The 20,535-nt window shown below is 36.5% G+C and overlaps 1 protein-coding gene across 8 annotated transcripts in view; it reads left to right on the top strand.

The window, feature by feature from the left end:
* The window catches only part of PPME1 (protein phosphatase methylesterase 1), a 91,862-nt gene that overhangs the window by 18,182 nt on the left and 53,145 nt on the right, over positions 1-20,535 (top strand). For all 8 annotated transcript variants that reach the window (XR_004970381.1, XM_036325010.1, XM_036325007.1 and 5 more), the window contains 6 exons: positions 3,975-4,068; positions 4,612-4,704; positions 11,886-11,943; positions 12,711-12,762; positions 17,331-17,485; positions 19,014-19,104. Coding sequence is in view for 7 of the 8 variants with exons in the window: in XM_036325010.1 (XP_036180903.1) it covers positions 3,975-4,068; positions 4,612-4,704; positions 11,886-11,943; positions 12,711-12,762; positions 17,331-17,485; positions 19,014-19,104 (543 nt within the window). In the remaining variant the exon portion in view is untranslated. The remainder of the gene's footprint in view (positions 1-3,974; positions 4,069-4,611; positions 4,705-11,885; positions 11,944-12,710; positions 12,763-17,330; positions 17,486-19,013; positions 19,105-20,535) is intronic.

The raw sequence follows: 20,535 nt of genomic DNA, 5'->3' as shown, positions 1-20,535 counted from the left end.
AGCCAACTTGGAAAGTTCCTGTGGCCTTGACAAAGTCAACCATACTTAGACTGTGAAAAGGAAACCTCTGATAATATGTCCTAAAGCCTTATTACTTTTGAATAAGAATGAATCTAAGATGAATCTAAGAATTATTAATATAGCATTGAGGTAAATAGCAGAGGGTTTGAAGAGTGGTGGAACTGGATTTGAATGCTGCCACTGCCACTTAGTAGTTGTATAACCTTGGACAAGTTACTTTACATCTCTAAATCTGTTTTTATTTGTGAAATGGGGATGAAAATAACTCAAAATTTTGTGAGGGTTAAATGGAATCCTGCCTGTATTTGGCACAGTGCCTGTGTGTACAGTAAATGTTAGGTACTATTACTATGATGATATAAAAAATCCATTTATATAAGAGGCCCTTATATAAATGCTTGGCATGCCATGTTGTGGTTGTTATACTTGAAATCAGTATATGCATAGGTGGATTTGTGAGTGACTGATGAGTCGGTAGAATTAAGAGTTTTGCTTTTAGTTTTCCAGTAAGAATTCAAGTGCAACCAGCAAATGAAAAAAAAATTGGTCTAGGCTAAAGTTGTAATTTACTGTCACAGAGACAGTTTTTCTATCAGGAGATAGGATTACTTATTTACTGAGAAACCACCAAATGCCAGGTATATTAGATTTTTAAAAAATACGTTATTTTATTTAGTCACTACAATAAAAGGCAGAAGAAGTTTAAATAATTTGAATTTTCTAAGCCCATACTGCATTAGGAATTTGTAGGGAATTAAGGGAAAAAGTAGGAACTGTGAGGAATTTGAACTCCTTTCTCATTCCAAATCCTATACTTTACCTTTGCATTTTTAACACCCCTCTTTCAACTTCTAGAACTTGAAAAATTAGTGCCTCATCACACCTCAGACCATTTAAATCAATTTCTAGAAGTGAGACCCAATCATCAGTATTTCTAAAAGCTCCCTAGGTGATTTTATTATTACACTAGAGGCCTGGTGCACAAATTCGTGCACCAGTGGGGTCCCTCAGCTTGGCCTGCGGGATCAGGCTGAAACCGGCTCTCTGACATCCCCTGAGGGCCCCCAGATTGCAAGAGGGCACAGGCCAGGCTGAGGGACCCCACCGTTGCCTGATCAGGGCCGGGGAGGGATACGGGAGGCTGGCCAGCCATGGGGGACAACGGGAGGGCTCCAGGGTGTGTTCAGCTCTTCTCACTCAGTCCCAAACAGCCAGACCCCAGCAGCAAGCTAACCTAACAGTCAGAGCATCTGCCCCCTGGTGGTCAGTGCACATCATAGCGACTGATAGACCGGTTGACTATCTGCCCCCTGATGGTCAGTGCACATCATAGCGAGTGGTTGAGCGGCCTTAGCATATCATTAGCATATTACACTTTGATTGGTTGAATAGACGACCTGATGACCAGACACAGCTTATTAGGCTTTTATTATATAGGATGTATTGAGAACTGACCTGTCTCAATGTCTATAAGAGAGTAAATATTTAATAAATCCTTGATTTTTGAAAGAAGATATACCTGACTGTTGAGCTGCTCCCTTATAATTCTTTCCAGTATTATAGCCACCTAGAATACTTTTGTATTAACTTAAGTCTTAAAGAGGGCTTTGTATTATAGTTTGTATATATTCTCCATTCAGCCCCATGGCATATACAGGAAGATGTTTGGCAGGAAGTGTTTTGCTGCTCATATTGTTACAGAAAAACCGGAGAAGAACCAAGCAACACTTAGAGAGATGGAGTTACATTTATTACGTGCGGGCCCAGAGGAAAATGTCTCTCAAATTCTGGGTGAAATCACACATGAAGTTTCCCATATTTATACTATTTTACCTTCTTTGTCTCCCAAATATGGGGTTTTTCCGCTTCCCTTTGCAAGTTTTTAAAGGGCTCTATGTGCTGGGGCTTTGAGACCTCAACCAGAGGCTTGGCCTGGTGCCAGCACTGATAACTTCGTCTGGGGAAGCTTTAATGACCTCTCTGAAATGGGAGTAGTCTTATTTTTCTTATTATTTAAGCCAGCAAGCATTTACAGAAGTCAGAAATAGCAGGGTTAAAATTTCAAACAGCAGTTTTTATATAAGATGGATGCTTCAATATAATTCTGAATTTCCTTCATTATTGGGAAGAAGGTGTGGAAATAGGGCAGTGATGGCGAACCTTTTGAGCTCAGCGTGTCAGCATTTTGAAAAACCCTAACTTAACTCTGGTGCCGTGTCACATATAGAAATTTCTTGATATTTGCAACCATAGTAAAACAAAGACTTATATTTTTGATATTTATTTTATATATTTAAATGCCATTTAACAAAGAAAAATCAACCAAAAAAAATGAGTTCGTGTGTCACCTCTGACACATGTGTCATAGGTTCGCCATCACTGAAATGGGGGAAGGCTTAGGATGTCTTTCGTGTGTCCCATCCAAGATTGAAGACAGGTTGTAAATAGACATTTATTGGTTGTTTTTGTTTTAAAATAATCTTACAATTTTAAATAATACATGGTTCAAAAATCAAAAGATAGAAAGGGATATATATTGAAGATTGTCCTTCTTATCTCCCAAGATACCAACAATGTTATATCACTGTTCTTCCAGAAATACACTAAACATATATAAGCAATCATATCTATAATTATAAAAGCATAATATGCTAATTAGACCAGATAACCTTCAGGATGAAGCTGGGGCTATGAGGGAAGCCCGGGTCCCGGGTGCCAGAGGGAAGCCAGTGCTGGCTGCCGGGGGAAGGAAGGCCTACTCTTGCACGAATTTCATGCATCAGGCCTCTAGTTTATACATATTTCCCATTTTTACCCAATTGGTAGTATGTGCATCATGTTTGTTTATTTACATAACAGTGTATCTTCCCCATATATAAAGAATCTTATCAGTATATAAATATTTCCTTCTTTTAACAACTAAATGTTATTTCTTTATTTATAATTTATTTTAATCACTCACCTGTTAATGGATATTTAGGTTGTTTTCTCTATTACAAATGATGCTACCTTGAATAGATAAGTTATTTCACTTCTTTGTGAGCGTATACAGTGGGGCCTTGACTTACGAGTGTCCCGACTAACGAGTTTTTTGAGATATCAGCTGTCTCTCCACCGATTTTTTGCATTGAGTTGATAGAGTAATTTGAGTTAACGAGCTCCTTAACGAGCTCGGTCTCGGAACGAATTAAACTCGTAAGTCAAGGCCCCACTGTATTTGGATAAATTCTTAAAAATTCAAGGTATTGATATTGCCTTCTATGAAGGGTTGAATATTTACTGGCTGGGAAATAATAAATGTGAAATTATGTGAGGGATTAAAGGTATGAAGAACCATAAGTGACCAAAACAATTATTGTAGCAGGTTAAGAGGATAAGAATGAGCCTATAGCCAAGAATAGGAGAAAGAGCTACTGGGTTTTGTGGTATATATATACACGGAATACATTTGTGATTAAAATATACTAATTAATTTCCTCAAATCCTAAATTTTTTTTACTCTTAAAATATATTTGAATTTTAAGATAAACATATTTGAATTTTAAGTGTAATACTTTGTGTATGAAAACTCTTCATATCTTTAAGGAAAAAATACCCTTGCTATTTTCTTTGCAGATTTTCATTTAGCATTTGTTTGATCAAGATTTTAATCATTGCCCTAGCTGGTTTGGCTCAGTGGATAGCTCAGTGGATAGAGCGTCAGCCTGCAGACTGAAGGGTCCCAGGTTCTATTCTGGTCAAGGGCACATGCCTGGGTTGCGGGCTCGATCCCCATTAGGGGACGTGCAGGAGGCAGCCAATCAGTGATTCTCTCTCATCATTGATGTTTCTCTCTTTCCCTCTCCCTTCCTCTCTGAAATCAATAAAGATATATTTTTTAAAAAAAGATTTTAATCATTTAATGCATAACTATTTTTTACTTGAAATCTCTCTTCCTCTTTTTATTTCCATAGCCCTGGAAGAAAACGGGATTTTTCCCCTGTTTCTTGGAGTCAGTACTTTGAGTCCATGGAAGATGTAGAAGTAGAGAATGAAACTGGCAAGGATATATCCTTTGCAAAATGGCTTATTCTTTAGTAAGCTTATAATATTGTTTAAGTAGAAGACTTATGTAGTAGTTCCTAAAATGTTCTTTATTACTATTGTTTATTTCATTTTTATTCTCCACCTGTTTTTGTGTGTGGCATGGAATATTACCTATAAGTCAATGCCAGTATTTTATGTGGCTATAATTGTCTAATGCATGGGGAAGGGATTAAGAATTAAATTTCTGAAACTGGTATATTTCCTAAGGGCCCAGGGTAAAGTTTCATGAGTGAAGTGAATTGAACTGGTTTTTTGTGTCTAGAAACCAGGGGTATGTTCTCATTCGCGCAAAGGAAAGCATTTTTCCCCCCATTGATAAAATAGTCATACTGGTCTCATGCTTCAAAGCCAGAAACTTACATTGAAGTATCTCTTAAGTTTAGAAGTCTGCAGCTTTACATGTAACTTCATGCTGCATAAGTTAGTTTTCTAATCAGCATTATTATGACTAATCAAAAACTTCAATGAACAAAGTTTAGATATGTTATCTTTAACTATTCATACTCTTTTCGAGTTTATAAGAGTGGTTCAGAGGGTCCAGTCCTACTCCTTTTGCATGGAGGAGGCCATTCCGCCCTTTCCTGGGCTGTGTTCACGGTAAGTAGTTGATAGTAGAAGTTGATATAAATGCAATTATTGTTTAATTTTGGATGAATTTTACTAGCCTAACTCTTCCTTTTGTGCTCACTCTTTGGCTTGATTATAAGAAGGTTATGGATGTGAGTTGATTCTGTATTTATTATGGTAGGCCAAATATCACTTGTTCTTTAAGGTAAAGGTTCTTAACTGGGGTGAGCTTCAGTGCATGATTTCTTCAAACGGTTTGTAAAATGTTTTACAGATATTTCATTGCGATGAGGGGGATGGAATTTGTGTCTTGTCAAAAGTGGGGGTCTGTATTTCAGTGATCTAAGTAATGGAGAAGCAGACATATTCTATTGAGGTGCTTTAAATAGAAATAATGTCTATCTTTTATTTATCTCCCTCATAGAGCCTATTGTACTTTATACATAGAGATGTCCCATAAGTATTTGGGAAATAATCCTTCTTTTTTACAAATGATGCTTTGCACTTAATGGTACCTGTGAGCTATTAGGAAGTAAGCAATATTTGGTTGATAATAACCTGGTCTAGAATAGAGGATGTGTATCTGTGTGAATGTGTATCTGTGTGAATGCTTCCTAATATCCTTGACTCTGGGGTGGGGTGGTCCATGTGTAAAGAGAGATACTGCTAAGGAAGATACTGGCAATATTCCTATGTAAAGTAAAATTGTCATATCTTATGTGTATCAAGCAGATATACATACGTCCTCTGTTTACCACTAGGGAGTCTGAGGGACAGAAAATGGGAGCAGTTGGGAATGCAGCACTAGGTACCCAGAGCCAGACGAGTGTGGAGCTGAAGAGGCTTCCGAATAATCATTTTGTTTCTGGCAGGATTATTGGGATTAAGTATAAAATCACCATCTGGTCTCTTCTTTTAGAATATGAATTCCTTGAGAACAGGGTAATGTCTTACTCTTTCTTGTTTCCCAAATGCCTGAAACAATTCTTGACACATAGGTTCTTATTCAACTGTTATTAAATGATTTGTCCCCTGCTTTGTTTGCTACTTCCTATCTCTTGCTTTAGGATATAGCTGTATGATTTGCCCATAAGTGCCAGGCTCTTTCATGTGTCTAGACCTGTGCTGTCCAATAAAGATACAATGCCAGTCATATATGTAATTTTAAATTTCAGAGTAGGGATATTAAATAGCTAAAAAGAAACAGGTGAAATTAATTTTAACATGTTTTACTTAATCCATTGTACCCAAAATCTTATCATTCCCACAGGTAATCAGTCTAAAAGTTACTGTTAAGATATTGCACATTATTTTTTATACTGTCTTTGATATCCAGTGTGTCTTTTATACTTATAGCACATTTCAATTTGGACTAGCCACATTTCAGGTTCTTAGTAGCATAGCTTTAGACATTTACATTCCTCTACTAGATAGTAAGTTTTTTTGTTTTGTTTTGTTTTGTTAGTCCTCATTAAAGGATATATTTTCCATTGACTTTTCTTAGAAAGTGGAAGGGAGGGAAGAAGGGGAGGGGAGGAGAGAGAGAGTATGTATTTATTATGGTAGGCCAAATATCACCTGGTTTTAAAAATATATATTTTTATTGATTTTTTACAGAGAGGAAGGGAGAGGGATAGAGAGTTAGAAACATCGATGAAAGAGAAGCATCGATCAGTTGCCTCCTGCACACCCCCTACTGGGGATGTGCCTGCAACCAAAGTACATGCCCTTGACTGGAATCGAACCTTCGACCCTTCAGTTTGCAGGCCCACACTCTAACCACTTAGAAAAACTGACTAGGGCAGTGGTCGGCAAACTCATCAGTCAACAGAGCCCAATATCAACAGTACAACGATTGAAATTTCTTTTGAGAGCCAAATTTTTTGAACTTAAACTATATAGGTAGGTACATTGTTATTAACTTAATTAGGGTACTCCTAAGGCTTAGGAAGAGCCATACTCAAGAGGCCAAAGAGCCGCATGTGGCTCGCAAGCCGTAGTTTGCCGACCAGGGGCTAGGTCAATTGTAAGCTTTTTTAGAGGTAAAGATCATAGTTTATTTTTACCTATCACATATTGTATGCTCAGGGATGTTTTTCTGAAATGAACAAATAATAGCATCATTTTCCTAATGTAGCAGCTATAGTAATAAAAAATACTCCAGTTGCCCTGAACCAAAGTCAGAGCCCCCAGAAGTGGCTCATGTACCATGACTTGCCTGGCTCTGCTCTAAGCTAATACACTGTCACGGGGCAGCTAACATGTTGAAGACTTGTAAGGAAAGAGGCACTGTCTTAATTGTCATGTCACATTCAGATAACTGTACTGAAACTTGCTAGGGATAGTGACTCCAGACTGCCTCATAAGAAATTTGGCAAAAAGTAGCCTGTGGATAGGAAAACCAAGGATAGTTCTTAATGGGTTACAAGGTTTTATAAAATTTATAAGAATTACATATGTAGGCTAGAGGTGGCTTCACTGTATTCTTTGAACTTTGAGCAACTCTTTTATAGTCTGGTGGAAAATCAGAGGTAACATTACCTCTTTGAGCATTCAGAATCCTTAGAGATGAGGGATCCAGGTAGGGCTAGAGAACATACTTCCCACAAAACAGCTATTGCTTTTGACACTAAAAGAAGGAACAATGAAGTGGAGTTCAGAAGATGTGATTTCTAGCTCCAGTTTTACCAGTACTCGTAATACATCCTCGTGAAAGTCATTTTAGCCCTTGAGCAAGCCACATAAGCCTTTATTCTCTAAATACAGTCTCTTTAGACTTCAAGGCTTCTTTGAAGATTATTTGAAATAATGAATATAAAAACTTTGTAGATTATAAAGCCTTGTACAAATACTATAATAAGCTATTTGTTGGCATGTATTGATATTAAATATTTTTATCCATTGATTGGAACAATGAAATAACATGGAAAGTGCCTAGCATAGAGGAGGTGATTGATAAATAGCTGCTGATATTATTATATTTGTTATTGTAGAAGATATCTCTTTTACAAAGATATATTCTACAGATTACAAATTCCATGAGAAATTAATGAAATAGGGATTTTGTGATTAAATGAGTTCGAGCAATATTACATATGATATCCTTTTCTTATTCTCTCTTGGAAATTCATCCTGCATATCAGTATTTTATTAAAGCCTTTAGGATGTTTTTCGAAGTCTATTAAATTTCAACTATGTCTCCTAAATGTATTTGACCACTTGATTCCTTTTTTCTGAAACAATTGAATCTGAAGTGTCTACTGATTCTCACACTTTGTGAAACTCCTTTTGTAGATAAATCACTGTGTCCCAGTTGCTTACCTGGTTTACTTGTGTAACCAAGGGAATTCTCTACCACTCAATTGACTTAATAATAGCTTGGACTTGGCTGGTTAAATTTGCCTGCCCTTTTTTTTTTTTGTTATTCCTGCAGAGTACCAGCCCACTGAATGCGTTGATATGAGATTGTGCTTTGAATTGTGTCTGTGAATCCAGAAGGCAGCTGTGGCGAATAGCAGGAATAAGCTCAAGTGTTTCATCATCCTGAGAGGCAGATTTTCCCTGAGATCTTTGCCCAGATGATATTTGGTAAAAAAGGCAATAAAATAGAAGCAAAAAGGCCTTTGCATAGCAGGAGGACAAGTATATTGGCAGCCAAAGGAAGAGATGAACAACTGTGATTGATGCTAGATCATGAGAACCTTGAGAGCAGATCTGTGCCTTATTCACCCTATAGGTCTAGCACACAGAGCCTGGCATGGAGTTGATGCTCAGTAGTTCTTCCTTGAATAAGTTAATACCAACTCCTAACAATTAAAAGATTAAATTTTGTTCATTGTCTCTTATTCAAGAAAGCAGAAAAGTATGTAATTTTCCTAAAGGCTTTATCAAATGTCAGTAAGTCATTTACATATAACTGATACATAAACAAGTTGTATAATGTGTTAGAAAAATTACAAACTCCAGGAGACATGAGGCCAAAGGACAGGAATAAATAGTTCATGGAGAACAAACAGAATGTTTATCCTCACTAGTAATTAAATATGATTCATAAAAGGTATCATTGTTTTAAATATCAAATTAATATATATTTTTTAAAAATCCTCTGTTGGCAAAGATACTTAGAAAACGAAAGTTTCAAACATTGCTGGTGGCACTGTAAATAGAGCTTTTTTGGAAAGTAATTTACAGTGATGAATCATCAAATATTTATACCAGTTAACACAGAAATTGTACTTATAAGGAAAAATACCAAAAATGGGAAAAGCTATTTGTCTAAAATTAACAATCCCAATGTCCAACAATAAGTAAATGGTTAAATAAACTGTATGTACCTATAAGACAAAATATTATACAACCTTTTAAAATAATTCTGGACAGTATGGGAAAAGCTTTCTTTCTGTTTTTCTATTTTCTAGGTTTTCTTTCAGTTGTATGTTTTTTATTTTATAACTTAAAGATTGTTTTTTTCTTTAATGTACACTGTTTTTAAAGGAAAAAGTTTACATTAATTTCCAAAGATGAATTCAAAGATTGTATTCAGTTCTCTATCCCACAAGTTAAGAGGAGATTGGCAAACAAACTTGCCCAGCCAGGATTAGAAACCGTAGCATTCAGCTGAATGTTTGGCCTAAGAAAAGCAGACATGGGAGGCATAATATTTGCTTTCAACTGTAATATTAATTTTTTTAAAAATCAACCACAACTTTTAAACATTTATTATGTACCAGGTACTGTGATAAGTGCTTACCTACATGTTCCCATTTAATTCTTTTTATATTTCTGTGAGGGTAGGCAGATGAGAACGTTAAAATTTAGAGAAATAACAGCCATTCACTGCACCAGAACTTAAACCTACCTCTGTCTGCCCCCAGTGTCATGTTTCTCTGAAGACCAGTTCTGCACTGCCTAAGAGTACAGACTCAGGGCAGAAACCATAGAGGCATATTTTTGAGACACATAAGGCAGAACTTCTAAAGACTGGGACTATTTCAAAGCAGACAAGGACCTCTACAGAGGAAGGGGAGCATCATCTTGGTAGTGTTCCAGCATAGTGCATGTTGTAGGATTTAATTGTGAATATATCCTAATGTTCTTTATCTATCATTCTATAAAATTTCTGGACCTGAGTAGAAACCCTTTTACATTAAATGTTTTGTGGGTTTTTTGGGGGGGGCCCCAGAGATTCACCTGAACAAGTTCTATTAACTGTCAAGAGAAAGCATTTCTACTTTGGCTTTTGTAACAGGAAAAACAAAAACAAAAACACAAAGGCATACGTGTGTGTGTGATCATTATTTATTAAAGGATGATAACTAAGAGAGGGGAATTATGGTGTTTTAAAGGGTAAGCTTTAGGTTTCTAGAAAATTAATTTTTCAGAATTATTTATCTCTTGTTTATATTTAATAAATTAGTTATTACTATAGTTGTTGTAATCAAGTTTATCATATGTAGTGGATAATACAATACTTAGGGCTTCTATAACTTCTCCATTAGTAAGTAATGGGTATAACAGACTGGCATAATTGCTGTGGGAAAATCCAGAACTAAGCAGAAATTGAAGTTTGGCTGAGAGAGCAGAGGAGCAGTTGGAGCTCATTGATACATGCAGCCTCAGCAGGCTACATTTTGCCAGCCTCCAGTTGTTTTCAGTTTTGGTACCTCTAAGGCAGCGGTTCTCAACATGTGGGTCACGACCCCTTTGGGGGCCGAACGACCCTTTCACAGGGGTCACCTAAATACATCCTGCATATCAGATATTTACATTACGATTCATAACAGTACAAAACTACAGTTATGAAGTAGCAACGAAAATAATTTTATGGTTGGGGGTCACCACAACATGAGGAACTGTATTAAAGGGTCGCGGCATTAGGAAGGTTGAGAACCACTGCTAAGGGGTCTGGGACCAAACAAGTGTGAATTGATTAAAGCCAAGAATTGAATCTGCAGTGTCTGCTGATTTCTTTTGCTTCTTTCAGTTAATTCAATTTATGTTAGCAAATATTTACTAGGTATATTCTATATCTCAGGTATTGTGATGGGTTACTCAAATAGGAAAATGAGAGTTCACTCTTTTATAAGATTAGCCAATCAGCAAATGCTTGGTAAACCCCTGCTTTGTACAAGACATTATGCTAGGTGCTATGGATACAATGGAGAATTAAATATACATGCTATCCTCTTGTTCATATGATGATTTAAGTCAAATGGGACTACTTAATTGTGAATATATCCTAAAGATAGGAAAAATGGAGATGGCACATGTATACAAATAATAACAGCAAAAATTTTAAGAAGCTTTCATTTCAAACAGACTGAGGTTTAAATCTCAAAACAGCTTAATCTACCAAGCTCTAGTTTCTTAATCTGTGAAATGGATATAATACCATCTAGTTAATAGAGTGGTTATGAGAATAAATAAAAGATGTGCAGTTCTTGATAAAGTGCTTTACTCAGGCATTCAGTTTTAGATGAGTTTACAGTATCTAAACCTCTAAAATTGTAATTCCCTAGGATATTATGCTTTCTTTCTTTTTTTTTAATTGTAGACACTATTACAGATGTCCTCCATTTCCCCCTCTTTGCCCACCTCCACCCAGTCCCTGCCCCCTCTCCTATAGCTTTCACTGCACTGTTTATGTCCATGGGCTATGCATATATGTTCTTTTCAAAATATATTTTTATTTAACTGCAATACAAGTTTGTATGTACTCCTGCATTGAAAGTAAATCTTTGGTAGGTTTTATGACTTGTACTGCTTTCAGGATTATTTCATGATCTGAATGTTACTTTGTGTGATATCCTGAACCAAGATATTAACTGACTCATGGTCCTTATCTAGGGAATCTCCCTTCCGAAGTAGGGAAAAGATAACCAAGGAATATGGATGAAAATCACAGTTAATAGAATACAGAGGATCATTGCTTAGAGATGCTCACTCTGTGTTTCATGAAAAGCTAGGAAGAGTTAAGGTTTATGAAGGGATTCAAGTAGAGAAAGTTATATTTTGAAGTTGGGATGAAACCATCATATGCACCAAAAAAGCAGAAAATTGTCATTTAAAAATTTTTGCTTAAAATTGGAAAGTTTTATTTCAATTGTCCTGAGATCCTCAAATTCTGATGGCAGGTCATTCAACAAAGTTATTGGTAATGGGAAAATTTTGCTAACCCAGATGTATCTTACTATATTTCCTTTTCCTCCTAGGCAGCGATCATTAGCAGGGTTCAATGTCGGATTGTAGCTTTGGATCTGCGAGGTCATGGTGAGTGAAGTTCTTTTTCTTTTTTTAAATTATTTTTTTGTTAATCCTCACTTGTTTTTTTCCCATTGATTTTTAGAGACAGGAAGGGAGGAAGGGAGGGGAAATGAGAGGGAGAGAAATACTGATGTGAGAGAGACACATCGATTGGTTGCCTCCCACATGCAACCTGACTGGGGCAGGGATCAAACCTGCAACCCTTGACCGGGAATCGAACCTCTGACCCTTTGGTGCATGGCCTGATGCTCCAACCACTAAGCACATCAGCCAGGGCGAGTGAAATTCTTAATTAGTTTTGACTGAATGGCATATTTGCCAAGCCCTTTGAATAGTGTTAAACATTACAAATTTCTGTGTGGCCGTCAAATAACCTGGTCTTTCCATTTGGGCATTTTGAGGGAAGTTCTAGCTTGCAGTTTTTATAAATATTTTACAAGTACGTACACACACACACACACACACACACACACACACACACATTTGTTGTTGCTTAGCTAAGAAAATGTCCTTTAATGTAACCAGATTTGGATGCTGGTAATATATAAGGAATGTGAATAACTCACTTTTAGACTACTGTAATTATCGTCCTTAGGGTATACAACTATAAAGATGTGCATGCAACACAAAATTTTGCTAAGTCCACCTTATATAAGTATAAAGTCTTCATTTCGTTGTCCAAAGGTGAGATTTTTTAAAGAGAATACTCTTGCATTTATAATTTCTATCCTTGGGAGTTTTATTTTTAAAATACAGTGGTTGTTGTATTTTAGGTGAAACAAAAGTCAAGAATTCTGAAGATCTGTCTGCAGAAACAATGGCAAAGTAAGTAATCTAATATTGTTTATACATCACCTAGCTTTCATTACTATCATAAAGAGTAGCATACCTTTACCACTCTCCTGGTGAGATTGTTGGACAATACTTACTAAATTCTCTATTCTTTTTTACTTATATCTGGTGTCTCCTTACTATTTAATCTATTTAAACATTCGTCTTTCTTGGTATATTTAATGTGATGGTCATACATAAAGCACTTGAAAATTCTTCGAGGTACAGTTTAGTTTGTATTGGCTTTTGAAAAGTTTTCTTTTGTTGACATTGTTGAATAGAATCTGGATATCAATTGGGGACCCATGCTTGGAAAGTAGTTCTCTGTAAGAGGCCCTGTGAAATGTTCTTAAGATATCTTGCCCATATTCTTTGTCCAGCTTTGTAGTAAGACAGAAAAAGAAAAAATAGTTATATCCTAGGCCTTAAAGTAAAAAATAAATGTAGTATATACAGTAGCTCTCAAACCTGGTCACTCTTCAAAATCACCTGACAAGTGATTAAAATAAAGATGATTTGGCCCTACTTCACCCTACTGAATTAGTGCCTCTACCAGTGCAATCTGGGCATTTATCTATCTATATAAAACCTTAATATGCAAATCAACTGAATGGCGGAATGACCTGATCTCCGGCCAGGCCTAGGAACCCTACCCTATATATTGGGAACAGTCTCTTAGATTTAAAAATTAAAATCTGGCAAGGCTACTCTAACACTGAAACAACAGGATGATGCAGCGATGACATGCACATTTTGTGGTCAGCCCTGATTCTGACACTTATAACTATGTGACAAAGCCAATTACTTCTCTCTGCTTCAGTTTTTCCATCTATAAGATGGGGGAAATGGTACTACTGCCTCAGAAGGATCATGTTATGTACTACTTTTTATAATCAGGGCAAAAAAATATAGCTGCCCATACAACAGCAAGATGCCTTTCACCTGTATGAAAAATATAGTCACTGGTGCATGCAGCATCCCAGATTGCAAGAGGGATGTCCGATTGCCGGTTTAGGCCTGTAAACCGACAGTTGGACATCCCTCGAGGGGTCCTGGATTGCGAGAGGGCGCAGGCCAGGTTGAGGAACCTCTCCCCCTTGTGCACAAATTTTGTGCACTGGGCCTCTAGCATTTTGATAAAGCTCTATTGAGGAATCTGATATAGGACTAGTGTTTTGGAATTACTATTTTGTATTGTAAGCAGAATTCTTATGGCCCTGCTTTTATACATGCTCTGTCATATACTTAATATGTCTTCTCAAGTAGTTGACCAACTTTGGCCAAAAATATATTGTTCCTACTTACTTTAACAGCTTTAATCCAAGAGTAAACTGTTTTTCCTTTAGAACCCAAACTCATGTGGCCATCATTTTGTTGTTGATAATAGATGCTGTTTGTGCCCTTTCTATTTGCCAGGCTTCATTAAGTGTAAAATAAGCATTTATTAAGAATAAACAATTTATTTAAGTTATTTAAATGTGTCTACATTATTAACTCTGTAATGTAGATACTATCACTTTTTTACCAATGAAGAAACTAGTTCAGATAGGTTGAATAACTATATGAGATCACACAGTTAATAGACCAATTGTGATCATTCAACTATAGTGTTTGGCAGAAAGACAGACAGAGAGAGAGAGAGAGAGAGAGAGAGAGAGAGAGAGAGAGAGAGAGAGAGAGAGAGAAAGAGAAGGAAGAGGAGTTATCAGTAAGATATTATGTACTTAAAAGATTAAGAGGGTACCCTGGCTGGCGTGGCTCAATTGGTTGAGCTTCGGTCCTTGTACCAAGAGGTCTCTGTTTCTATTTCGGGTCAGGGCACATGCTCAGGTTGTGGGCTCATTCCCCACTAGACGGCATGCAGGAGGCAGCTGATCAATGTTCCTCACCAATGTTTCTCTCTTTTCCTCTCCCTTTCTTTCTTTCTAAAATCAATAAAAACATTTTATAAAAAGTTTAAGAGAGTAGATCTTATGTTAAGTGTTCTTAACACACACACAAAAGTGATGCAAGGAGGGTCCTAATAATAAGGTGATAGGAGATGATTTGACTTTGGGTAGTGGGCATATGGTGCAAATACAGATCTTATAACATATGTTCATGTTGACCAATGTCACCCCAATCAATTTAATAAATAAATATATTTTTTTAAAGTGATGCAAGGAAACTTTTGGAGGTGATGGATATGATCAAGGTAATTTTTGGGTGATGTTAACACAAATATATATATATATATATACATATATACAGCCTTACCAAATTGTGTATATTAATTATGTACCATTTCTTTGTATACCAGTTATACCTCAATAAAGCTTGGGAAGAAAAACATTGGGAATGGGGGTTGGAGTGCTAGAGAAGTTGGGCACTGGGGAAACTGTTTGTGGTGCAGGAGCTGGGGGTTTCCTGTGCTGCAGGACCTGGGTGCTGGGGAAGTGCAAGTAAGTTATAGGAGTTTGTGAAGAAAACACCCATGAATCAGGAACAAAACCTTTCTTTCTGCAACATCTCCTATGTCATCTACTGACACAGCTTAATGTCTTGTTAGCTGGCAAGGGAAAAACATTTTAAGGCCTCAGGTCCAATGGTGCAGAATATGCAATGAAAGGTGAATTGGGGCTGAGAGATAATAAGTTGATAACTGGCACAATAAAGTTAAAGAGAAAATAAATGATTAAAATCATGTAGAACTGATTATGGCCAATAAGTTGGATTCTTGCTGAAATAGACTAAACAGTAAAACATTTATATGATTTCTGAATTCAGTAATTCTGTGAAACAAAAATCCCAAAATGGGTGTATTCTTAATGGGTGATTAGTGGGGTTTTCAAGTAGTACTGACAGGATGATTTTCCCCTTACGTATCAACTTTAGAACCTATACACTACATAAGATGCAACTCCACTGAAAGTAGAAGAGCCGAGATTTGAGCTCAGGTCAATGTGATATTCTTTTTCTGTTATGTCTGTGATATGCTATACTGCTTCTCAGGAAATGAACCTAGTATTAACAAGTATGATAGAATATCCTTAGAGAGCAACTACCAAAATTATGGTACATCCAGTTATAGACTAGATTTGTAGTTAATCTCTACTTCATTTTTATTTTATTTCTCTGAAATTTCAGGACATGTCTCAAGGCTCTAATCTTGGTGACTGAATACTTTGCCTAACTTTAATAAGGATACATTTCTCCTGGTGATAGATGATCAAGGGATTGATCATAACCAACTTTTATCTGTATGAAATATTCCTTTCCTAAGCTTAGATACAATATTAAGTTGGTTTGTTTCAGACCCTATTCACCTTCATGCATGAAGCAGCTACCATAGAACCCTTCACCTTAGTATTTTAAGGAGACCTGAATTCAAATTCTACAGCATCCTTTTATTTTACTAATTATATCTTTTATTTATTATATCTTTAATTTATTTAATTATATCTGTTAGTAACTCAAAATTTTAGCCTTAAATTTAACTCCATTATTTTCAATTATAAAATTGGTGGCCTCCTTATCTCCCATTCAGATTATCTGCAGATGCTGTAGCTACCGTATTGACATTTGTATTGTTGTATGAGGTTTTTAAGATTAATTCCTTTAGAAATAATGACATTTGCCTTTGGTATTCTGAATACTGTGGAGACTAAGCAAGGCAAAACTGTCTTTTGAACTTGATTGACTCAGCCACTCCCAAAAGAAAACAGTAGAGCCAGTGGTTCCTAGAAATATACCATACTTAAACTATTGTTATAACAAAGAAGGCCTGTCCCAAATAAAAGCCAAAATTCCTACTTTAGTTCTCATTTTCAAAGCTGTAAGGTTTGACTTTGTTAAACAGACCTACTCATAATTAAAGGCTAGGACAGAAGCCAATAAAAATATAAACACCTTTCAAGTTTCTCAGTACACTATACTTACATTTATGTTCATACTTCAAACAACTTTACTTGACAAATAATAATTAACATTTGTATAGTACTTTACTTTTTTCAAAGTATTTTTACATTCACTCAGTTAATTCTCACAGCAATTCAGAATAGTAAATGACATCCTTATCTTCAGTTATAGAAACTCTGAAAGGTTAAATAATCCAAGTCCATATAGTAAAAAATAGACTTGGGCTGTAATTCATCTTGTGACTCCAAACTTCACTACATTGTAATGCTTAATAAAGTTGTTGTTTTGTTTTATAGATGGGGAAACTAAAGCATAGAGTAGTTAAATGATTTGTGCAGAGTTTCAAGCTTAGGTTTAAACTAAAGATGTGTGATTATGTAATAGTACTAACTGTGTGGAACAGTGAAAGTGTTATATAAAGGAAAGTAAAAATATTTGGGTTCTTAGTCCTTAAACTGTCATTTGTCATAAGAGCCAGGTATGTGGCTATGTGTACAAATACTGGGGACATGTTAGGAATTTTGCATAGTTACGTTTGCGAGATGACTCAATAGACCTTTACAGGCCTAGGCCTGTTAGTTACAGACCAAAGGAAGGAGTTAAGAAAGAAAACTATTTTTGTGTTGTCAGAGAGCATTCCCAGCTTTCTTTGCTTCTTTTTGCAGAGATGTTGGCAATGTAATTGAAGCCATGTATGGGGACCTCCCTCCTCCAATTATGCTGATTGGACATAGCATGGGTGGAGCTATTGCAGTCCACACAGCATCATCCAACCTGGTGCCAAGCCTCCTGGGTCTATGCGTGATTGATGTTGTGGAAGGTAAGTTTTCTTGTGCTAACCCAGGGGTCCTCACACTACGGCCCGCGGGCCACATGCAAATACAAATATTGTGTTTGTTCCCGTTTTGTTTTTTTACTTCAAAATAAGATATGTGCAGTGTGCATAAGAATTTGTTCATAGTTTTTTTTTTAAACTATAGTCCGGCCCTCCAACGGTCTGAGGGACAGTGAACTGGCCCCCTGTTTAAAAAGTTTGAGGACCCCTGTGCTAACCCATTCAAAATCTTTGAGTATAAGAGCCCATCCTGGTAGATTATTATCATGTTTTAACTTATTATTGATTTCACTCATCTTGAATTATGTCCCTTTGTCTTTTATATCTTACTTTCATGTTATTTTGTGGCAAAGGCATTCCAAGTGTTTTTTAAATTGGGATATAATGGACATATAACTTTGTATTAGTTTCAGTTGTACAATATAATGATTTGGTATATGTACAGGGTGGAACAAAAAGTTGGTTTACAGTTCATATGGAAAATAATATAATAATAAATAACATTACAAGAATAAACTCTGTGTTCGCATCCTCATGACTATAAACCTTTTTGCCCCACTCAGTATATATTGCACAATGATCACCATATATGTCTAATTAATATTCATCACCACACAGTTACAATTTTTTTTTCTTGTTATGAGAACTTTAAGATTTATTCTCTTTGCAACTTTCAAATATATAATACAGTATTATTAACTACTAGAGGCCCGATGCACAAAGATTCGTGCAAGAATGGGCCTTCCTTCCCCTGGCTGCCGGCACCGCCTTCGCTCCTGCCGGAGCCACCTTTCGCCTTCCCATGCTGCCCAGAGCCCTGAGGGGCTGGGGCGGTGCGGAACACCTGCGTCATTGCCATGGTGACGACGCAAGCATCCCACCCCTGGCCACTCGGGGCCTGTGTATGCAAATCAACTCGCCATCCTTATTGGGTTAATTTGCATACTCCTGATTGGCTGGTGAGCATCGCGAAGGTATGGTCATTTTGCATCTTTCTCTTTTATTATTGTAGGTAGTCATGCTATACATTGTATCCCCAGGACTTACTTATTTTGTGACTGGAACTTTTTTTTTACACCTACATTCATGTCACCAACACCCCACATTACCTAATCATTCTCCATGACATAAGAAACTCTTCATAAACATCTTTTATGGCTGCATAATATTTTAATTTTATCTATATCCCATAATTTTATTTAACATTTAAAAAGAAACTGCCATGTCTTCTATGACCCAGTCTTAGAAGTCACACTATTACATATACAAGTCAGCCCTTTTCATTGTCGGGATACTACAGGAAGGAGTGAATACCAGGAAGTAGAAATCACTGGAGGCCATCTTGGAACCTGGCTATCCCATCAATCTTCTGAATTTTCTTAAACTGCATCTTTTTTTCTCCAAGCTTCACTGAATTCTGCAGTCCTTGAAGGCAGATGTGTGTATTTCCCCAGTAAGTGTAAATGCTTGGGAATGTTAAGTGCTATGGTTAAAATTTTTGTTTAACATCTAGGTACAGCCATGGATGCTCTTAATAGCATGCAGAATTTCTTACGTGGTCGTCCTAAAACCTTCAAGTCTCTGGAGAATGCCATTGAATGGAGGTAATCCATAAATCTATGTTGTGTGTATTTTATTTTATTTTTTTTAAAATATATTTTATTGATTTTTTACAGAGAGGAAGGGAGAGGGTTAGAGAGTTAGAAACATCAATGAGAGAGAAACATTGATCAGCTGCCTCCTGCACACCCCCTACTGGGGATGTGCTCGCAACCAAGGTACATGCCCTTGACCAGAATCGAACCTGGGACCCTTCAGTCCACAGGCCGATGCTCTATCCACTAAGCCAAACCGGTTAGGGCTATTGTGTGTATTTTAAATGTTAGGCTGGAGCTTTCCTTTTTCATCAACTAAAGTACCAAAGTTTAAAGGAATAATTCCATGTCTTAGCTTTATTGTAATATCATGGGTAAAAACATAAAGAGCAGAATTTTAAAGAATGTTTTAAATGCTTCAGACTTGTCTCAGTTGCATAAAATCTATCCTTTTTCTAATATACTATAGTATCTCCTACATCTTAGTAATTATGCATCACCTGCTATCTAGCTGTTCCCATTTCTAAGGTGAGAGTTTAGACTAATTGAGACTCTAAGACCTCTTCCACCTCTATTGCTCCAAGGTTATAGAATCACTTTCTGTGTTCCAGAAAAAATGATGGCGAAACAAAAGATAGGTGTGGATTCCTTTCTCAGTTTATTTGGATAAGTAAAAACCCTTTGGGTAAATGGTTTTCATAAAAATCACTGACAGAATTGTCTATGACTTTCATTTAAGTAAAGGCTATTCAGTCATTAATTTATTACTTCAATTATTTGATTAAATATTTATTAAACACTTTGTGCTAAACGGTGAAGATTCAGAGATAAGTAAATCACTGCTCCCCCAAAGAGAGTAGTCTTCAGATAAAACATCTTTAATATCCCATCTTCCTACCTATTCAAAATTCATATCCAGAACCCTTTCTGAACCCTTTCTCTAACTCCTCCAAACCACATAGATCACTGCCTCAGTAAAATTGCTTGACACCTTTAAATCTGAATTATTTTGTACTGTTTACCCCTTAAAGCTTCTAGTCCTCCCGCAAGGGATATGCTTATATTGTTAATTTTCATTTCTGCCTTAATGCCCTTCCTGCATCATAAGGACAGCGGCTATTCTCTATTTCTTTTGTACTTTCACATAGCATATAGCATATTGCTGGCTGCTCTAACAGGCAGAACATATCTATTAACTGAATCAGAGATGTCAAATGGAAATTAAGGACCTGGTAAATATATCTTAAGGGATTTTACCTAGGACAGAGGGTCTCGTGCCAAATATGGCTTGCCAGAATGATGTGTGTGTTTAGTGAGGGCACTTTTACCTTTTGTGTTCATGCTACCGCTCTCTCAGAAGCATCAAAGATCTCTCCATCTTGAGCAGTCACAGCATTGAGAATGCAGCTGCTGCCAGCTCAACATGTAGCTTGAGTACAC

Source organism: Myotis myotis, unplaced genomic scaffold (genome assembly GCF_014108235.1).
Source record: "Myotis myotis isolate mMyoMyo1 unplaced genomic scaffold, mMyoMyo1.p scaffold_m19_p_10, whole genome shotgun sequence".
Classification (NCBI taxonomy): domain Eukaryota; kingdom Metazoa; phylum Chordata; class Mammalia; order Chiroptera; family Vespertilionidae; genus Myotis; species Myotis myotis.
This window is presented reverse-complemented; position numbering and strand designations above follow the sequence as displayed.